At 43.3% G+C, this 20,062-nt stretch overlaps 1 protein-coding gene and 1 long non-coding RNA gene across 3 annotated transcripts in view; one reads left to right on the forward strand and one right to left on the reverse strand.

Annotated features, from left to right (window-relative positions):
* The window catches only part of LOC141129347 (uncharacterized), a 177,939-nt gene extending 176,159 nt beyond the window's left edge, over positions 1–1,780 (forward strand). Inside the window, exon 3 of the long non-coding RNA XR_012241812.1 lies at positions 1,163–1,780. This is a non-coding gene — a long non-coding RNA (uncharacterized lncRNA). The remainder of the gene's footprint in view (positions 1–1,162) is intronic.
* Positions 1–20,062, reverse strand: part of LOC141129346 (OX-2 membrane glycoprotein-like) — a 35,591-nt gene that overhangs the window by 14,217 nt on the left and 1,312 nt on the right. Inside the window, exons 1-2 of one of the 2 annotated variants that reach the window (XM_073617320.1) lie at positions 5,718–5,855; positions 3,503–3,841 (exon numbers count right to left, since the gene is read on the reverse strand). In XM_073617320.1, coding sequence (XP_073473421.1) covers positions 3,503–3,841; positions 5,718–5,766 — 388 coding nt within the window. In that variant the 5' untranslated portion in view covers positions 5,767–5,855. Of the gene's footprint in view, positions 1–3,502; positions 3,842–5,717; positions 5,856–20,062 lie in introns of those variants that run through there. The other variant, XM_073617322.1, reaches the window with a different exon arrangement.

Genomic DNA, 20,062 nt, shown 5'->3' on the forward strand with positions numbered 1-20,062 from the left:
GATTGGTGTCAGTAGGGCATTGGACTGTGTTAGTTTTCTATTGTTAATTTTTATTATTTTTTACAATTTTTTTTAATACTTTTTTTTACACTGGGGAGAGGGTGCTTTGGTGAAATATCAGCAATCTAAACAGACCTCTGATGTCTCACCTCTGAGACAGAGAAAGGGACTGAGGACAGATATTCCCCAGTCCTTTTCTCTATAGCCTCAGCAGCACTGATCAGTGAATGAATAGGAAGTGCTCTGTGCTGAGTGACTTCTTGTTCATTCACAAACTTAAGCACAGTTTACTATACCTCAGATATGAATGGACACAGGAGTGATCAGTACCGATCACTCACTGTGTTCATTCAGAAAGGAAGGGTCCAGTAAATTACATATTTACTGGCCCTTCGCCTGCTCTCTATCCCGAAACTTCCCCTGCAGCAGCCGGTGAGAGAGGAAGTTGGCAGCGCTGCAGGGGACACAAGGGGGTACAAGAGGGGGGGGGGTGTCCAGACAGCAGGGGGAATCTGCACCACACAGGGTGATTAGGGTGTGCCCAGGCAAACCTCATGTGCACGCCTATGTGGTGCATATTTTTACAGCGACCAAGTAAATTATAGTGAAAGCCCGGCTGTCGGACTCCCTCTCCTTAGCAGCTGTGAAGAACAGGGCACATTGGACTTTCACCAATGAGATATTGATGGAGAAACTAAACTATAGACGCATTGGGGTTGATTTACTAAAACCGCAGCATGCTAAATCTGGTGCAGCTCTGCATAGAAACCAATCAGCTTCCAGGTTTTATTGTCAAAGTTTAACTGAGCAAGCTGAAGTTAGAAGCTAATTGGCTCCCAATCACAGCTGCACCAGACTCTGAGTGCTCCAGTTTTAGTAAATATCACCCACTGCATTTCATAAAACATGGGACCCATTGCTCTCTCACTTACCATCTGACTTATACGTGACTTTTTATCTATTACCGGGATCAACTTTTCACAAATTCCAAGATGCACCCCTGGCCCTTCTGCTCCTGCCTCCCTTTACCCCATCTATCTATCTATCTATCTATCTATCTATCTATCTATCTATCTATCTATCTATCTATCTATCTATCTGTTAAATGTTTTTAATAATATTAAGGACTGTTGAAAATGTTGCATTTTATTTGGAAATCAAGGTCCCAGAGTCTGGAGGAGGAGTGGAGAGGTACAGAATCCAAGTTTCATGAGGTCCAGTGTGAAGTTTCCACAGTCAGTGATGATTTGAGGAGCCATGTCATCTTCTGGTGTTGGTCCACTGTGTTTTATCAAGTCCAAAGTCAGAGCAGCCCTCTACTAGGAAATTCTAGAGCACTTCATGCTTCCCTCTGCTGACCAGCTTTATGGAGATGTGGATTTTATTTTCCAGCAGGACTTGGCACCTGCCCACAATGCCAAAAATACCAATACCTGGTTTAATGATCATGATGGCATCACTGTGCTTGATTGGCCAGAAAACTCGCCTGACCTAAACACCATAGAGAATCTGTGGGGTATTGTCAAGAGGAAGATGAGAGACACCAGACCCAACACTGCAGATGAGCTGAAGGACGCTATCAAAGCAACCTGGGCTTCCATAATACCTCAACAGTGCCACAGGCTTATCGTCTCCATGCCACGCCGCATCGATGCCGTAATTCATGCAAAAGAAGCCTCCACCAAGTATTGAGTGCATACTATACTGTACATGGACTTACCTTTCAGTAAGCCAACATTTCTGTATTAAAAATCCTTTTTTTTTTTTTTTTTTTTTTATTGGTCCTATGTAATCTAATTTTCTGAGATACTGAAAGTTGGGTATTCACTAGCTGTAAGCCATAATCATCAAAATTAAAAGAAAGAAATGTTGAAATATATCACTCTGTATGTAATGCATCTATATAATATTTATCAGTTTTACTTGAATTATTGAAATAAATGAACTTTTTGATGATATTCTAATTTTATGAGATGTACTTGTACTGCCTGGAAACTACATGTGTTATCTACTGTGACTACTGGGGGAAGGACCAGTCTATTTAGGGAGATCCTTTGATTGTACATAATGATTGTACATAATGATTGTACATAATGGTTCACTGGGATTTTTAATTTTGTAATCAAGAAAAAAAAAACCCCTCTGTGCTTAGTTTTGACCTTTGTCATAGGGGAAACAAACACCACAGCAATTTGCTTTTTGTGAAATCAGAAAAAACTCCATGACCTGAGAATGAACCCCCCTACTCACTCTATACACATCAAACAAAAAAAAAAATAATTAAAATAATATATATATAATATAAAATAATTAAAAAACAAACAAACTAAAAAAAAAGTTTGTCTATAGCTATAGTATGTTATAACTAATTATATGACCTCTCCAGATATGGCCTCTGCTAAGGGGGCATTTTTCAAAGCAGGCTTAGCAAACTATCTGAGCGTAAATCCAAGCTATCCACTTCTATACAAATCTGCTTCACTAGTCGGAGAGAAGCAGAATTCAGGAAGAGCACTTGCCCTTCAAACCTTTAAACCTTCCTCCAGTGAATATATTATTTTGACAATATTTGTGACCATCACACTTATATGAGCTTGTTGGACATCTCATTCCAAATTATGGGCATTGCTTTGGAGTTGGGTCCCCCTTTATGCATTGAACAGTCTTCACTCTTCTGGGAAGGCTTTCCACAAGAATTTGTCATTGATGGTTTCATAATCAAAAAAAAAGTGGGCATTGCTTTGGAGTTGGGTCCCACTTTGTGGATTGTACAGTCTTTACTCTTATGAGAAGGTTTTCCGCATGAATTTATGGTTGAGTGTTCCATAATTCCAAAATTATGGGCATTGCTATGGAGTTGGGTCCCCCATTGTGGATCGAACAGTGTTCACTCTACTGGGAAAGTTTTCCACATGCATTTGTGGTCGAGTGTTCCATAATTCCAAAATTATGGGCATTGCTTTGGAGTTGGGTCCCACTTTGTGGATTGAACAGTCTTCACTCTTCTGGGAAGACTTTCCACAAGCATTGTGGTTGAGTGTTATGAAGCGGGTTTGTGGGAATTTGTACCCATTCAGCCACAAGAGCCTTTGTGAGGTCGGGTACTGATGTTGGAGTTCCAACTCATCCCAAAGATGTTTAGTAGGGTAGAGGTCAGGGCTTTTTGAAGGCCACTCAAGTTCCTCCACACCAAAAACTCTTCAAACAATGTCTTTTATAGGGGCACAGTCATGATGGAACAGAAGAGGACCTTCACCAAACTGTTTCCTCAAGATTGGATGCTCACAGCTTGGTGCACTCTAGCATTACCAGTACCTTTTACAAGAAACACCTGAACGTAATCATTTGATTTTGGAAGTGATTGTCCAGGCAGCTCATATAGAGGTGATGGTCAGTTGTCAATTAACTTTGGGCTATATAATATACATCATATGTATTATCAAAAAACACAGATAGCACAGAGGTTTGGAAAGTACCCTCAGTCACATATTGCAGTTCTTACCGTGGACCTCCAGGCAGATTGTTCCAGAATTAGCTCCAGTTGGATAAACGTTAAAGATACATTTAAAACACCCCTGATCTTCCATGGTCACTGGGTTGATGGTGATGGCGGACAAACTGAGCGTGTCCACTGTATGTTGTTCAGTCCGATTAGATAAGTGCCCCAGTATCCTCTCGCCGTACATTTTGCTGCAGGTAGCCACCGGCCCGGTGTGGTTGCCTGTCTCCTTCTGCCATGTAATTTGGAAAATTTCTTGGCTGGCCTGCAGCCTGCACTGGAGGGTCACATTGCCACCAACTGTCACTTCTTGCTTTTTCATGCTTATTACCATGACTGAACCTTTAGTAACAAGACAAATAAAGTAATAATCAATGGTATCATCAACATCCATAATGTGGAAGGATTAAGCGTTGGAATCTACTCAAATACATTTGGGACCCAGTTCTTCAGCAAAGAACCTGAAGAACACAACTATCCTTCTTAATGATGGACCAGCATGGATGAATGGCATTCTAGAGGAATTTATTAATGGCCATCGTTTATAGAGATGAGAGTATAATGAAAAGCCCACTTCACCAGTGATATGGGCTTCTTATGGGATGTGGGATGCAAAGTATCACACTACACATGTGTTTTATTGAGGTCCTTTTTCCTGCAGTCAGCAAAAATGGAGAAGGAAGCAGGTGGGGCTTAGACCGACCCTCTTAAAGTAGTACTAAAGCAATACTAAATCCCAAAACAAAAATTTAATATATTACAGATTATCAGTTCTTAAAATGTGGTGACTGCTATCGTTTAATTTTATTAGACCCCTTTCACACTGGGGCTGCTGTGCGTTAGCGGTAAAGCGCTGCTCGTTTTAGCTTTACTGCTTTTCGGCCGCTAGCGGAGCGTTTTTAACCCCCGCTACCGAACGAAGAAAGGGTTAAAAGCACCCGTGTTGCGGTGCTTCCGAATCGCTTTTCAGACACTTTGGAAGTGCTGACCATTCATTTCAATGGGCAGGGCTTTTGGGAGCGCTGCTCAAATGAAAAAAAAATGTAAAAAAAAAAAAATTGTAATAATAGATAAATACACACATGTAAAATAAATACACAAATATTTAAAGAACATCAATAAATAAATAATAAATTAGTACAATAAATGATTATGTAATAATAAATACATAATAATTAACCCCTAACCTTAAAATTAAATACATTATTAATAATAATAATAATAATAATAAAAATATAATAATATATAATTATTCCTATTAATTTATATATTTTGTGTTAGGGTGTTTAGTTACCGTATTTATTTATTTATTTATTTTTTTAAGGGTTAGGGGTTAATTATTTATTTATTATTACATAGTATTCATTTATTGTATGTATTTATTATTTATTTATGATTATTTTTATTTGTGTATTTACTTTACATTTTTATTATTCGTATTATTAGTAGGGATATTATTAACACCCTAACCCTAACAAAAAAATATTAATAATAATAACCCTAACCCTGAATCCTAACCTAACCTTAGGATTCAGGGTCCTTAGATTGTAAGCTCCTTGAGGGTAGGGACTGGTGTGAATGTATATATAAATTGAAGGCGCTATATAAGTACCTTAAATAATAATAACATGCTCCACCTCTTTTTTTTTTTCTGACTGCACCGATGTGAACTATGCCATTGGAAACCATATAACCTACTTGCCATGCATTTTTGATGCAGAAAAAAAAAAAAAACGCACTGGACTGCATGTGGTGTGAACTGGCGCTGAAACCCAAAAAGCCAACATTTATTATAATGCAGCTTACCAATCATTTAGATGTGATGGCTGCATTCCTTTTCTTTTTTTTTTTTAGCGCTTTCCTTCTTGTATTTTCACCTGGTGATCCAGCCAGTAAGCCCGTTGTTTTACAAAAACAACAAGCTGTCCTGCAGATGTAGCAGTGTAGCAGAGGACTGAAACAAACCATGTATCACTGGCAGGGGTGCCTACAATGGTCAGCTTTTTGCTTATTCATGTAAAACCTTTATCCCAAAAGGAAAAAAAAAAAAAAAAAAGTTTGCTGTAACTGATTATAAAATGTGTGCTGGAGTTCGGCTTCAGTTTGTTAGTGTATCTAAATCTGCCGGTAGCATCTAACACCCCCCCCCCCCACACCCAGACTGCTGCTGTCCAAAGATGTTCCTCCTGTGCCCCTTCATCCAGAGTGTGATACTTACTGTGAGCCGAGCAGCAGAGAGAGAGGAAGAGAAGACTGAGCCAAGTCATGTTGAAAAGTGACAGCTGAGTGGTGTGTGAGGAACTGCCACTACAATCTTTATAGTATCATCACCAGCAGGAGGAAATCCCCATTACTGGCTCCTTATTGGGAGGAACCAGTGACGTCTCTTCAGTGTTCGGTTACATGGGAGGTGCAGTGAGGAGGAGTAAGCCTACAAGCCTGACTGTTACCTTACGCCTGATACATTTGTGCACATGTCAGTGTATTTATCTATATTTACACTGAGCACAGTTCTTGTAAGAAATATTGCACAATGTCATGTACTGTATCCTTTCTCTTTGAGAGTCAATACCAATGGAGAAGTAAAAGGTTTTTAATCAAGTACATACGGAGATGCAAGACGTTTAATCTGATCGCTACATGTATGTGGAACTTCTAGTGACGTTTTGTGCCTAGTTTGGAAGGTGAGTGGCCATTCCATAGGTGGTGGTGAATATTGAACTATTATTTATTTATTTCAGGTACTTATATAGCGCCATCAGTTTATGCAGCACTTTACATATACATTGCACTTTCACATCAGTCCCTACCCTCAAGGAGCTTACAATCTAAGGTCCCTAACTCACATTCATACATACTAGGGACAATTTAGACAGGATCCAATTAACCTACCAGCATGTCTTTGGAGTGTGGGAGGAAACCGGAGTACCCGGAGGAAACCCATGCAGGCACAGGGAGAACATGCAAACTCCAGGCAGGTAGTGTCATGGTTGGGATTCGAACCAGTGACCCTTCTTACTGCTAGGCGAGAGTGCTACCCACTACACCACTGTGCCGCCTATGTCGCATTATTCCTGCACTGAACTGTACTGGAAAGCAGTAAAATGCTTCAAAAATGCACTGGACCCCAATACAGTGAAAAGAAAAAACATGGAAAAAAAAGAAAAAAAAATCTAGAAACGCATCAAAAACACCGGAACGCACCAAAAACGTGCATGCAAAAAAGATACTTGACTCCAGAAACTCCAGGCATGTAGTGTCGTGGTTGGGATTCGAACCAGTGACCCTTCTAACTGCTACTTGAGAGTGCTACCCACTACACCACTGTGCCGCCCCTATTATCTATTTACTCACTTATGAAGGATTTTTTTCACTTATCAATTGTGATGCCATAATTTATTTATTTATTTTTTTGTTTCCAATTTTTTTGTCACTATTTGTTGACACATCTTATTAAAAGGTGTATATGTTTAACCACTTCAGCCCCGGAGGACTTGGCTGGCCAAAGACCAGAGCACTTTTTTGCGTATCGGCACTGCGTCGCTTTAACTGACAATTGCGCAGTCGGGCGACGTGGCTCCGAAACAAAATCGACGTCCTTTTTTTTCCCCCCACAAATAGAGCTTTCTTTTGGTGGTATTTAATCATCTCTGCGGTTTTTATTTTTTGGGCTATAAACAAAAAAAGAGCGACAATTTTGAAGAAAAAAAAAAAACACAATATTTTGTACTTTTTGCTGTAATAAATATCCCAAAAAACAATTAAAAAAAGGTAATTTCTTCATCAGTTTAGGCCGATATATATTCTTCTACATATTTTTGGTAAAAAAAAAAAAAAAAAAAATCACAATAAGCGTATATTGATTGGTTTGTGCAAAAGTTATAACTTTTACAAAATAGGGGATAGAGTTATGTCATTTTTATTATTATTACTTTTTTTTTTACTAGTAATGGATTTTTATCAGCACTGCGACATTACGGCGGACAGATCGGACACTTTTTTGGGACCATTGACATTTACACAGTGATCAGAGCTAAAAATAGCCATTAATTACTGTATAAATGTCACTGGCAGGGAAGGGGTTAACACTAGGGGGAGATCAAGGGGTTAAGTGTGTTACCTATGTGTGTTTCTAACTGGGGGGGGATGGGACTGCCTGGGGGAGGAGACCAATCGGAGTTCCTACTTCGTAAGAACACACAATCTGTTCCTACTCCCTTGACAGAACCGGGATTTGTGTGCTTAAGCACACAGATCCCCGTTCTTGTTCTGTCAGGAGCAATCGAGGGTGCCTGGCGGGCACTCGCATCGGCTCAGGGGACACACTGCAGGCGAGCGCACGCCCGCTATAGTGTCTTAAAGAGCTGACGTATAGCTACGGCGATTTGCGCAGCCGTGCCAACCTGCCGCTGTATAACTTCAGCAGCTGGTCGGCAAGTGGTTAAGACCCCTTTCACACTGAGACAGTTTTCAGGCATTTTAGCTCTAGAAAAAGCGCCTGTGAAGTGCCTGAAAACTGCCTCCGGTGGTGCCGGAATGTGAAAGCCCGAGTGCTTTCACACTGGGGCGGCGCGCTTGGGGGGTCGTTAGAAAAAGTCCTGCAAGCAGCATCTTTGGGGCGGTTTGGGAGAGCTGTATTTAGCGCTCGCAAAATGCCCCTGTCCATTGAAATGAATGGGCAGAGCTTCCAAAGCGCCTGAAAAGCGGTTCGGAAGCGCCGCAAGACGGGTGTTTTTAACCCCTTCTTTGGGGTTAAAAGCACCCCGCTAGCAGCCGAAAAGCGCTGCTTAAACAGTGGTAAAGCGCTGCTAAAACGAGCGATGCTTTACCGCTATTGCACCAGTGTGAAAGGGGTCAAAGACTCATTTATTTATGTATTTATTATTTATGTTGTTGTTTTATTTTTTTGATTTGTCGTTTTTTCGTCTTATTCTTTGTATAACCACTTGACCTCCAGGCCTTTTTCTGACACTTTTTTGTTTACATGTAACAATCAGCATTTTTTTGCTAGAAAATTACTTAGAACCCCCCAAACATTATTTATTTTAAAAGCAGAGGCCCTGGAGAATAAAATTGGTGGGTTTTGCAATTTTTTTATGTCACATGGTAATTGTGCAGTGGTTTTTCAAACGCAATTTTTTTGGGGGAAGAAATACACTTCGGCTTGGATTTTCCGCCTTAATGGCCATTTTATTCGCTGGAAAAGCCCTGGTCAGCAAGTGGTTGAAACACCAATGAGAGTTATTATTATTATTCAGGATTTATATAGCGCCAACAGTTTACGCAGCGCTTTACAATATAAAAGGGAGACAATACAGTTATAATACAATACAATAGGATTAAGAGGGCCCTGCTCAGAAGAGCTTACAATCTAATAGGGTGGGGCAAGTGGTACAAAAGGTTGTAACTGTGGGGAATGAGCTGGTGGAAGTGGTAGGAGATTAGTTGGAGACATGATAGGCTTTCCTGAAGAGATGAGTTTTCAGGGATTGTCTGAAGGTAGCAAGAGTAGAGGATAGCCGGATAGATGGAGGTAGCGAGTTCCAGAGGATGGGAGAGGCTCTGGAGAAATCCTGGAGACGAGCATGGGAGGAGGAGATGAGAGAGCTTGAAAGCAGGAGGTCTTGAGAAGAGCGGAGAGGTCGATTTGGGTGTTATTTGGAGACAAGATTAGTGATGTAGCTTGGGGCAGAGTTGTGAATGGCTTTGTATGTTGTGGTTAGAATTTTGAATTTAATTCGCTGGGTGATTGGGAGCCAGTGTAGGGATTGAAGTAGAGGGTTGGCAGACACTGAGCGGTTGGTAAGGTGGATAAGTCTGGCAGCAGCATTCATGATTAGGGATGAGCCGAACACCCCCCTGTTCGGTTCGCACCAGAACATGCGAACAGGAAAAAAGTTTGTTCGAACATGCGAACACCGTTAAAGTCTATGGGACACGAACATGAATAATCAAAAGTGCTAATTTTAAAGGCTTATATGCAAGTTATTGTCATAAAAAGTGTTTGGGGACCTGGGTCCTGCCCCAGGGGACATGGATCAATGCAAAAAAAAGTTTTAAAAACGGCCGTTTTTTCAGGAGCAGTGATTTTAATAATGCTTAAATTCAAACAATAAAAGTGTAATATCCCTTTAAATTTTGTACCTGGGGGGTGTCTATAGTATGCCTGTAAAGGGGCGCATGTTTCCTGTGTTTAGAACAGTCTGACAGCAAAATGACATTTTGAAGGAAAAAACTCATTTAAAACTACCCGCGGCTATTGCATTGCCGACAATACACATAGAAGTTCATTGATAAAAACGGCATGGGAATTCCCCAAAGGGGAACCCTGAACCAAAATTTAAAAAAAAAAATGACGTGGGAGTCCTCCTAAATTCCATACCAGGCCCTTCAGGTCTGGTATGGATATTAAGGGGAACCCCGGCCAAAATTAAAAAAAAAAAATGACGTGGGGTTCCCCCTAAATTCCATACCAGACCCTTCAGGTCTGGTATGGATTTTAAGGGGAACCCCGCGCCAAAAAAAAAAAAAAAAACGGCGTGGGGTCCCCCCAAAAATCCATACCAGACCCTTATCCGAGCACGCAACCTGGCAGGCCGCAGGAAAAGAGGGGGGGACGAGAGTGCGGCCCCCCCTCCCTCCTGAACCGTACCAGGCCACATGCCCTCAACATTGGGAGGGTGCTTTGGGGTAGCCCCCCAAAACACCTTGTCCCCATGTTGATGAGGACAAGGGCCTCATCCCCACAACCCTGGCCGGTGGTTGTGGGGGTCTGCGGGCGGGGGGCTTATCGGAATCTGGAAGCCCCCTTTAACAAGGTGACCCCTAGATCCCGGCCCCCCCCCTGTGTGAAATGGTAAGGGGGTACATAAGTACCCCTACCATTTCACGAAAAAAGTGTCAAAAATGTTAAAAATGACAAGAGACAGTTTTTGACAATTCCTTTATTTAAATGCTTCTTCTTTCTTCTATCTTCCTTCATCTTCTGGTTCTTCTGGCTCTTCTGGTTCTTCTGGTTCTTTCTCCGGCGTTCTCGTCCAGCATCTCCTCCGCGGCGTCTTCTGTCTTCTTCTCCTCGGGCCGCTCCGCACCCATGGCATGGGGGGGAGGCTCCCGCTCTTCTCTTCTTCTCTTCTTCATTTTCTTCTCCGGGCCGCTCCGCAATCCATGCTGGCATGGAGGGAGGCTCCCGCTGTGTGACGGCGCTCCTCGTCTGACAGTTCTTAAATAAGGGGGGGGGGGGGCCACCCGGTGACCCCGCCCCCCTCTGACGCACGGTGACTTGATGATAGACTGAAGAGGGGATAGCCTATGGAGAGGTAGGCCAATGAGAAGGGAGTTGCAATAGTCAAGGCGAGAGATAACAAGGGAGTGAATGAGGAGCTTGGTGGTTTCATTTGTTAAAAAAGGGCGAATTTTAGAGATGTTACGGAGGTGAATTCTACAAACTTTTGACAGCGATTGGATTTGAGGCTGAAATGACAAGTCAGAGTCTAGGATTACACCTAGTACCCTGGCGTGAGGGGAGGGACTGATGGTTGCATTGTTGATTTTGATGGAAAAGTCATGGAGGGGGGCACGGGCGAGGGGGAATATTAATAGCTCAGTTTTAGAGAGATTTAGTTTAAGGAAGTGGTGCGACATCCATGCTGATATGTCAGTTAGTAAGTTAGTAATGCGAGTGGAGACTGAAGGAGTGAGGTGAGGAGTAGACAGATAGATTTGGGTGTCATCAGCGTATAAGTGGTATTGGAAGCCGTGGGCAGTTATTAAGTGACCAAGGGAGGAGGTGTAGATAGAGAAGAGAAGGGGTCCAAGAACTGAGCCTTGGGGGACCCCCACAGAAAGGGGCAATGGAGAGGAGGAGACAGAGTTGTAGGTGACACTGAAGGAGCGCTGTGATAAATAGCCAGAGAACCAGGATAGAGCAGAATCTCGGAGGCCAAGGGAATGTAGTTTATTGAGAAGGAGCGGGTGGTCAACAGTATCAAAGGCCGCAGAGAGGTCAAGTAGTAGGAGTATGGAGTACTGGCTGTTGGTTTTAGCAGTTAGTAAATCGTTAGTGAGTTTTAGTAAGGTAGTTTCCGTGGAGTGCTGCGAGCGAAAGCCAGACTGTAAGGGGTCAAGAAGGTTATTTTCATTGAGGTAGGAGCTAAGACGGTTGTAGACTAAGCGTTCTAGAAGTTTAGAGGTGAATGGGAGTAATGAGATGGGTCTTAAGTTGTTCAGGTCGGTAGGGTCCAGTGAGGGCTTTTTAAGAATGGGAGTGATCTGTGCATGTTTTAGAGGGGAGGGGAAAATGCCACTAGAAAGGGAGAGATTGAAGATGTGGGTGAGGGAGCATAGGATAGAAGAAGAGGGTGACCGTAGTAGTTGTGAGGGAACAGGATCCAAGGGACAATTGGTTAGGTGGGCATCCGAGAAAATTTTTGTAACCTCTTCCGGAGTAGCCAAATCAAAAGAGGAGAGTGTTGAATGTGCTGCTGGGCAAGGTATGATGGGTGGGGAAGACGTACGCACAGTGGAGATGTCCTCACGAATTGCATCGATCTTGTCTTTGAAGTGATTGGCAATCTCTTGGGCAGTGAGTGAGTTAGTGGGTAGAGGGGGTGGTGGACGAAGCAGAGAGTTAAAGGTTGAGAAGAGCCGACGGGGACTGGATGACAAGGAATTAATAAGAGAGACAAAGTAGGCTTGTTTGGCAGCATGGAGGCATGAATTGTATTTTAGAAGGGCAGATTTATATAGGGTGAAGTCTTGCAGGCATTTGGTTTTACGCCACAGTCGTTCAAGAGCACGGCAATGTCTCTTGAGATTTCTAGTGTTGTCAGTTTGCCAGGGTTGTAACGGTCGGGGCCTAATTCTGCGTGTGGTTAGAGAAGCAAGTGCATCTAGTGATGATGAGAGTGAACTGTTGTAGACAGAAGTGGCCACGTCAGGACAGGACAGGGGAGAGATTATGTCATATAGGTGGTCAGTAGCAGAATAGAGAAGAGAAGGGTTAAAGTGGCGAAGGTTTCTACAAGTAATTGTTTGCTGCTTGGAGGGATGGGTGGTTGGAGGCAAGGATACAGTGAAAGTAATGAGGTTGTGATCAGATAGAGGAAAGGGGGTGTTGGTGAGGTTGCCAGGGTTGCAGAGATGGGAGAATACAAGGTCAAGCGTATTACCATTGGAGTGAGTGGAAGTATGTGTCCATTGGGTTAGGTCAAAAGATGAGGTTAAGTTGAGAAGTTTAGCTGTAGTTGGGCTGTTAACATTGACAGGAATGTTAAAGTCACCAAGAATGATCGTGGGTATTTCAGAGGAGAGAAAGTAGGGTAGCCAGGCAGCAAAGTCATCAATGAAGCGCGATACCGGTCCTGGAGGCCTATAAATTGCTGCAATCCTCAGAGAAATGGGAGAAAACAGACGAATACAGTGCATCTCGAAAGAAGAGAGGGACAGGAAGGACTTGGAAGGTGCTTTGTGGGGACAGAAGGAAGCCAACTCCACCTCCTTTCTGTCTGTTGGGTCTGGAGGAGTGAGTCCAATGGGGACCACCATGGGAGAGGGCAGCAGGAGAAGCTGAGTCAAAATTTTGCAGCCAGGTTTCTGTTATGGCGAGTATGTTCAAGCCATGAGAGATGAAGAGGTTATGTACAGATGTTAGCTTGTTACAGATGGAGCGGGCGTTCCAAAGGGCACATGAGATTGGTGGGGTGCTTTGAGGAAGCAGGGGGATAGAAATTAAACTGAGTGGATTGCAGTGACTCCTTTAATTCAGCTCAATTACAATATAATCTCTAATAAAATACAATAACAATGACAGACAAACATGTCTGTTTTGTTTTGTTTTTCCAGTAAATATTTACCAAGAAGATTCCCTATCCAGGGGTTCTGTGGGATTTTTTTAATTATAAAAAATAGCATTATAAACATATATGGTGCTTGTGTCATCCTTTGTTTACAATCGCAGCACTCTTGGGAATCACCTGATTTTTTTTGTTGCTCAGTACAATCTGCTGCCTGTTCTGTACAAACACATACTATATTCAGGGCTTTCTTCTAAATAATGAGTTACTATATAATTATTACTGTATTTAAACAAAAGATGATTTTAGAGGAATTACTGTGACTTTTATGCAGGGCAGTAAATCACTTACATTTTACTTTAGGAGACCTTTATTATCCCTTCAATGATACATTATGGTGCAAATGGTTAGATAATAATATAAGATGATATTAACCCCTTCATCAAAAAATTCCTAACATCTGAAGCCAGTTTTGCAAATTTGACATGCGTTAGTAAAGCTGTACATATCATCACAACCAGGAGCGGTCGGTCCATTAGGGGCGCCACCCCCCTAGTTTGCATGCAGGGCACCAGACTCATGTCTGTATGAGGGTTTTTTTTTTTTCAAGCCACATGATTAGAGCCTGGGGCTCTAATTGGCTTGAAAAAGCTTGGGCTCATGGAGGGGTAAGTGCAGGGGGGACCGTTGCGTGGATTGGTGAGTGCAAGGGGGCCATGCCGTGGAGGGGCGAGTGCGGGGGGGGGCCATGCCGCGGAGGGGTGAGCGCGGGGGGGGGGGGGCCATGCCATGGAGGGGTAGGTGCGGAGGGGGGCCATGCCGTGGAGGAGTGAGTGCGGGGGGGGGCCATGCCATGGAGGAGTAAGTGTGGGGGGGGACCATGCCATGGAGGAGTGAGTGCGGGGGGGGGACCATGCCGTGGAGGGGTAAGTGCGGGGGGGCCATGCCGTGGAGGGGTGAGTGGGTGAGTGTGAGGGGGCCGTTGCCGTGGAGCCTGTCCATTTTCATCTGATCTGCTGGATGGATGGCGAACGCCTTCCGTCTGTGTTGAGCGTATCTTGTTGGATGGGATGGCAGGCGGGTGTCAGCGGACACATATCCGCTGACATATTCTGCCTGCCCACAGAAGTCAATGGGTGGCCCCGCTGGGATCCGCCTGAAAAACCGACAGGCGTATTCGATCGGGCCGATCGCGTGAAAGGGGCCTCAAAACACAAAATAATAATAAATAGAACATTTTTGTTCTGTGTGTGTTTTTTTATCTATTTATTTTTTTTTTTTTAATTATTATTCTTTACATAGCAGGAAAAACATAAAAACATAGTAACATACACAAAATATAGTAAAACGCTAAAAACACTGTACACAGTTCCCTATTTGTTAGTGTATTTTATTATTATAAGTAATGCTGCGTACACACGGTCGGACTTCTCGGCTACAAAAGTCCGACGGACAATCCGATCGTGTGTGGGCTTCCCCGGACTTTCAGCGCATTTTTCCAGCCGCAAATCTGACAGACTTTAGATTTGGAACATGCTTAAAATCTTTACGTCGTAACTCCGCCGGACCCAGAAATCCGCTCGTCTGTATGCTAGTCCGACGGACAAAAACCCACGGTAGGGCAGCTATTGGCTACTGGCTATCAACTTCCTTATTTTAGTCCGGTGTACGTCATCACGTACGAATCCGTCGGACTTTGTGTGTTGGACAGGTTGTCGGACTTTTGTAGCTGAAATATCCGACCGTGTCATGACACTACTCTTATATCAAGACATCGCTTGTATATCCAAGCAAAATTTATTAAAACATTTTGTTTGTCTTGCAAAACGCTCTCAAACCAAGTTACTCTCAAGCCAAGGTTTTACGCATGTGCTAGCAGTTATTGGGTACTATAGCACCATGAGCTGCGGCTTAGTAGCACACTGAAATTTTTGTGAAAACTATAAAATGTACTCTTCCCTAGTGGCTGCATTTGGGTAGTTCTTTAATTGCTTTAAAGTGTTTGTAAACCTTTCCATATACCCAGTGAAGTGCCTATCCCCAGGTGATACACAGAAATGAAACAATTCCGCCTACATATGTTGTACCTGTTTATCTGCTGTCTTCTCTTCTCCACATCCATTCAAAGTATAGAATTTTTCCAGCATGTCTGAGCTTTCAGAAATCAGGGGGTGGAGAGCTGAAGTCACACTGCAGAGCTCAGTGAGGAGAGCTCTGTGAGCTGATTGGAGGGAAGGGACACACCCTCCTTCCTTCACACAGCAATAGAGCTGAGGCTGTCAAACACGGGCTGTGTGCTGGAGCTCCCTCCCATCACCTTTTTTTTTCTCTCGGTATCAGGAAAACTTGTCAGAAGTCATTCATGCTGATAGCAGAGAAAAGAGGCAGCAGACAGAAATGACACTCAGGGGTTGATTTACTAAAGGCAAATAGACTGTGCACTTTGCAGTTGCTCCACAGCTTAGTAAATGAGCAGAAGCTCTGCTGACTTCCATCATCCAATCATGTGCAAGCAAAAATGCTGTTTTTTTTTTTTTCCTAACATGTGATTGGGTATTCTTCACAAAGCGAAGCTTTACCTTATTTACTAAGTTCTGGAGTAACTGCACTTTGCAAAGTGCACAGTCTATTTGCCTTTAGTAAATAAACCCCTTAGTGCTCTTAACTGAGACAAGTACACATTATAGAGCAGGGATATGCAATTAGCGGACCTCCACCTGTTGCAAAACTACAAGTCCCATCATGCCTCTGCCTCTGGGTGTCATGCTTGTGGCTGTCAGAGTCTTGCTATGCCTCATGGGACTTGTAGTTCTGCAACAGCTGGAGGTGCGCTAATTGCATATCCCTTCTATAGAGGGATATTCTTTGTTCATATTTCATGTCTGTGGTTTAAAACTCCCAACACCATACTTCATGACATTTACAGAGTATGAAAGCACCTTAGGTTTACTACATATATTGTAAACATTTTTTTTTCCAGGTGCTTTCTCACTTCTGTTTTGGAAGTGATACCAGTTCCACTTACACAGGGACTGCTGACATTGTTTTTTAGAGTAAACGATTCTGCTGGGAAGACAGTAAAACGTGGCATATGGGTTCTCTGAGGCCCCATTCACACCTGAGCGTTTTGGAATCGCAGGCAGAATTGCGTGAATCTGCCTGCGATTCCAGAAACCCAGCAAAACCCGCAATGCGTTTGCGGTGCCGTTATTTCTTAATGCTACCCCAAACGAGGAGAGACTGTGCCAAGATTGTCGTGCGACAAAACACACGAAAGTCGCGGCCAAACGCGCGTAACGCCAAACGTGCCTGGCTCAGTGCCAAGATTTGGTTCATGAGCTTATGTGGCGTGCTTTTGGATCAGAGGGAGGCCCATATAAAATACGCGCAAAAAAATAAAATGGGCGGCACAGTGGTGTAGTGGGTAGCACTCTCACCTAGCAGTAAGAAGGGTCGCTGGTTCGAATCCCAACCACGACACTACCTGCCTGGAGTTTGCATGTTCTCCCTGTGCCTGCGTGGGTTTCCTCCGGTTTCCTCCCACACTCCAAAGACATGCTGGTAGGTTAATTGGATCCTGTCTAAAATTGTCCCTAGTATGTATGAATGTGAGTTAGGGACCTTAGATTGTAAGCTCCTTGAGGGTAGGGACTGATGTGAATGTACAATGTATATGTAAAGCGCTGCGTAAATTGACGGCGCTATATAAGTACCTGAAATAAATTTTAAAAAATAAATAAATAAAATAAAAAAGCGGCACAAAAAATGTGACGCGGGAGCGTTGCTGGATGTCGCTCAGATGTGAATGGGGCATTATTTTCATTCTATTTCAAACAAAAACAACGAAAAATTCCCAGCTCAACTTGCCAGCCAGCCTGCAACACACCGAATTATCCTGTCTAACAGTATGCGTTAAAAAAAGGGGTTTATTTTGCACACATTCATGTGTAAGCTGCAGAGGCCGCGACAAGGCACCCCAGTATTATCTGCAGTTCTAACTCTATACATTTTGAGAGCCTCAATAGTTGGAGCATATATATATATTAGAGCTGCACGTTTCTGGATAAAATGAGAATCACAATTTTTTTGCTTAGAATAAAGATCACGATTCTGAAGAACTTTTCTATTTTAACCCTTTCATGACTAAGCCTATTTTTGAAATTTAATTTAAAATCCATATTTTTTGCTAGAAAATCACATAGAGCCCCCAAACATTATATATATATATATATATATATATCATATTTATATATATATATATATATATATATATATATATATATATATATATATATATATATAGATATAGATATATCTATATATATAGAGAGAGAGAGAGAGAGAGAGAGAGAGAGAGAGAGAGAGAGAGATAGATATATATATATATATATATAGAGAGAGAGAGAGAGAGAGAGAGAGAGATAGAGATAGATAGATAGATATATAGAGAGATATATCTATATATATAGATATATCTTATATATAAGATATATCTATATATATATTTTTTAGCAGAGAATCTAGAGAATAAAATGGCGATTGTTGCAATATTTTATATCACACGGTATTTGTGCAGCGGTGTTTTAAACGCAACTTTTTGGGAAAAGGGACACTTTCATGATTTAAAAAAAAAAAAAAAACAAATAGTAAAGTTAGCCCAATTTTTTTGTATAATGTGAAAGATGATGTTACGCCGAGTAAATAGATACCAAACATGTCACGCTTTATAATTGCACGCACTCGTGGAATGGCAACAAACTACGGTACCTAAAAATCTCCATAGGCGACGCTTTAAATTTTTTTTACGGTTACCAGGTTAGAGTTACAGAGGAGGTCTAGTGCTAGAATTGTTGCTCTCTGACGATCTGACGATCACGGTGATACCTCACGTGTGTGATCTGAACACTGTTTACATATGCGCGACTTACGTATGCGTTTTCTTTGCTGCGCAAGCTCGCTGGGACGGGGGCCCTTTAAAAATTTTTTTTTTTCTTATTTATTTTATTTATTTTTATATTAATAAATTGTGTTTTTAAAAAAAAATGTTTTTTGATCATAATGTATACATCCCAGGTGACAGTAATAGGTGGTGACAGGTACTCTTTATGGAGGGATCCCTCCTTTGCACTTCAAAGTGTTCAGATCGCCGTTTTCAGCGATTCTGAATATTTTATATTTTTTAAAAACTGGCGCCATTGGCAGCCGAGTAAACAGGAAGTGACGTCGCTTCGTTCCAGTCTGTCCCTAGCCACCGGAGCCGGCGGATTGGTCATTGGACCTCCTGATGGAACGGAAAGCCCGGTAAGATCGGCGGGAGACGGCGGGAGGGGGGGGCGTCCCCTCCCGCTCCTCCGGTATAACAGCCAAGCGGCTTTTAGCCGCATCGGTTGTTATACCAGGAAAAGCCGATCGCCGGCTCTAAAAAACAGTACCGGGATGATGCCTGCAGCTGCGGGCATCATCCCGGTATAACCCCGCAAGCTGAGGCTGCACATCTGCGTACGCTCGGCGGGAAGGGGTTAAAGATTTACAACCCCCCCCGAACATTAGGTTATCAAAGAAGATGGCAATATAAATGCTGTAAATACCTCATTTAAGAGCCGAGATTGTGATCACATGACCAGCCAGCTCTCTCTCCACCTCCTCTCAAGACTGACATCAGCGGAGGAATCTCAGTTCTGCCCACTGCATCTCTCAGAGGAGGAAAGGAGAAAGCTGGCCGGTCATGTGATCGCAATCTCGGCAGTGAAATGAGGTATTTACAGCATTTATTTTTATAGATCACACACAGAGGGGGATACTACAATAGGAGGCAGTGCTGATGGTGTATACAGGTTAGAGTGGCTTAACAATCACTTTAAGGCTTAATAAGGGGGTAAACAGGAAAAATTGAATAAAAAACGTTTTACTTGAAAAGTTTGCTTTAAACTGACTTCATTTACAGACCGAAGTTCATCCCCTTGATCTGTAAATGAACAGAACAATACCGTTTCTTTTTATCTCTTTCAACGCTGAGCGATGTTGTTGACAGGGCAGACATCAGAAAATTTTGGGTCCCTTACACAGCTTTAGGCCTGGCCCCCCCCCCCCTCCCCCAAGCCTGACCACCAACTTGCCCCAGAGCTTGCCCACGGGCCATCCTACCAAATCCACACACTTGCCACCTCACCTGTATGCACTCAGCCCCCCATACACCTGTGTGTATATATATATATATATATATATGACACCCCACATACACGCACCTGTATATATGTCAGCCCCCCACACACACACGTGTGTGTGTGTGTATGTGTATGTATATATATGTATATATATATAATATAGCAGCCCCTCACATATACACAGTGCTGTGTTTTGGCCTAGGCCGAACAAGGGACCTCACACAACCACCAGGGACCCCGCACAGCCATCCGGGACCCCGCACAGGGACCCCGCACAACCACCAGGGACCCTGCACAGCCACCGGGAACCTGCACAGCCACCCGAGACCCCGCACAGGGACCCCACACAACCACCAGGGACCCCGCGCAGCCACCAGGGACCCCGCGCAGCCACCAGGGACCCCGCACAGGGACCCCGCACCACCACCAGGGACCCTGCACAGCCACCGGGACCCTGCACAGCCACCCGGGACCCCGCACAGGGACCCCACACAACCACCAGGGACCCCGCACAGCCACCAGGGACCCCGCACAGGGACCCCACACAACCACCAGGGACCCTGCACAGCCACCCGGGACCCCGCACAGGGACCCCGCACAACCAC

This window comes from Aquarana catesbeiana, linkage group LG02, assembly GCF_042186555.1.
Source record: "Aquarana catesbeiana isolate 2022-GZ linkage group LG02, ASM4218655v1, whole genome shotgun sequence".
NCBI lineage: Eukaryota > Metazoa > Chordata > Amphibia > Anura > Ranidae > Aquarana > Aquarana catesbeiana.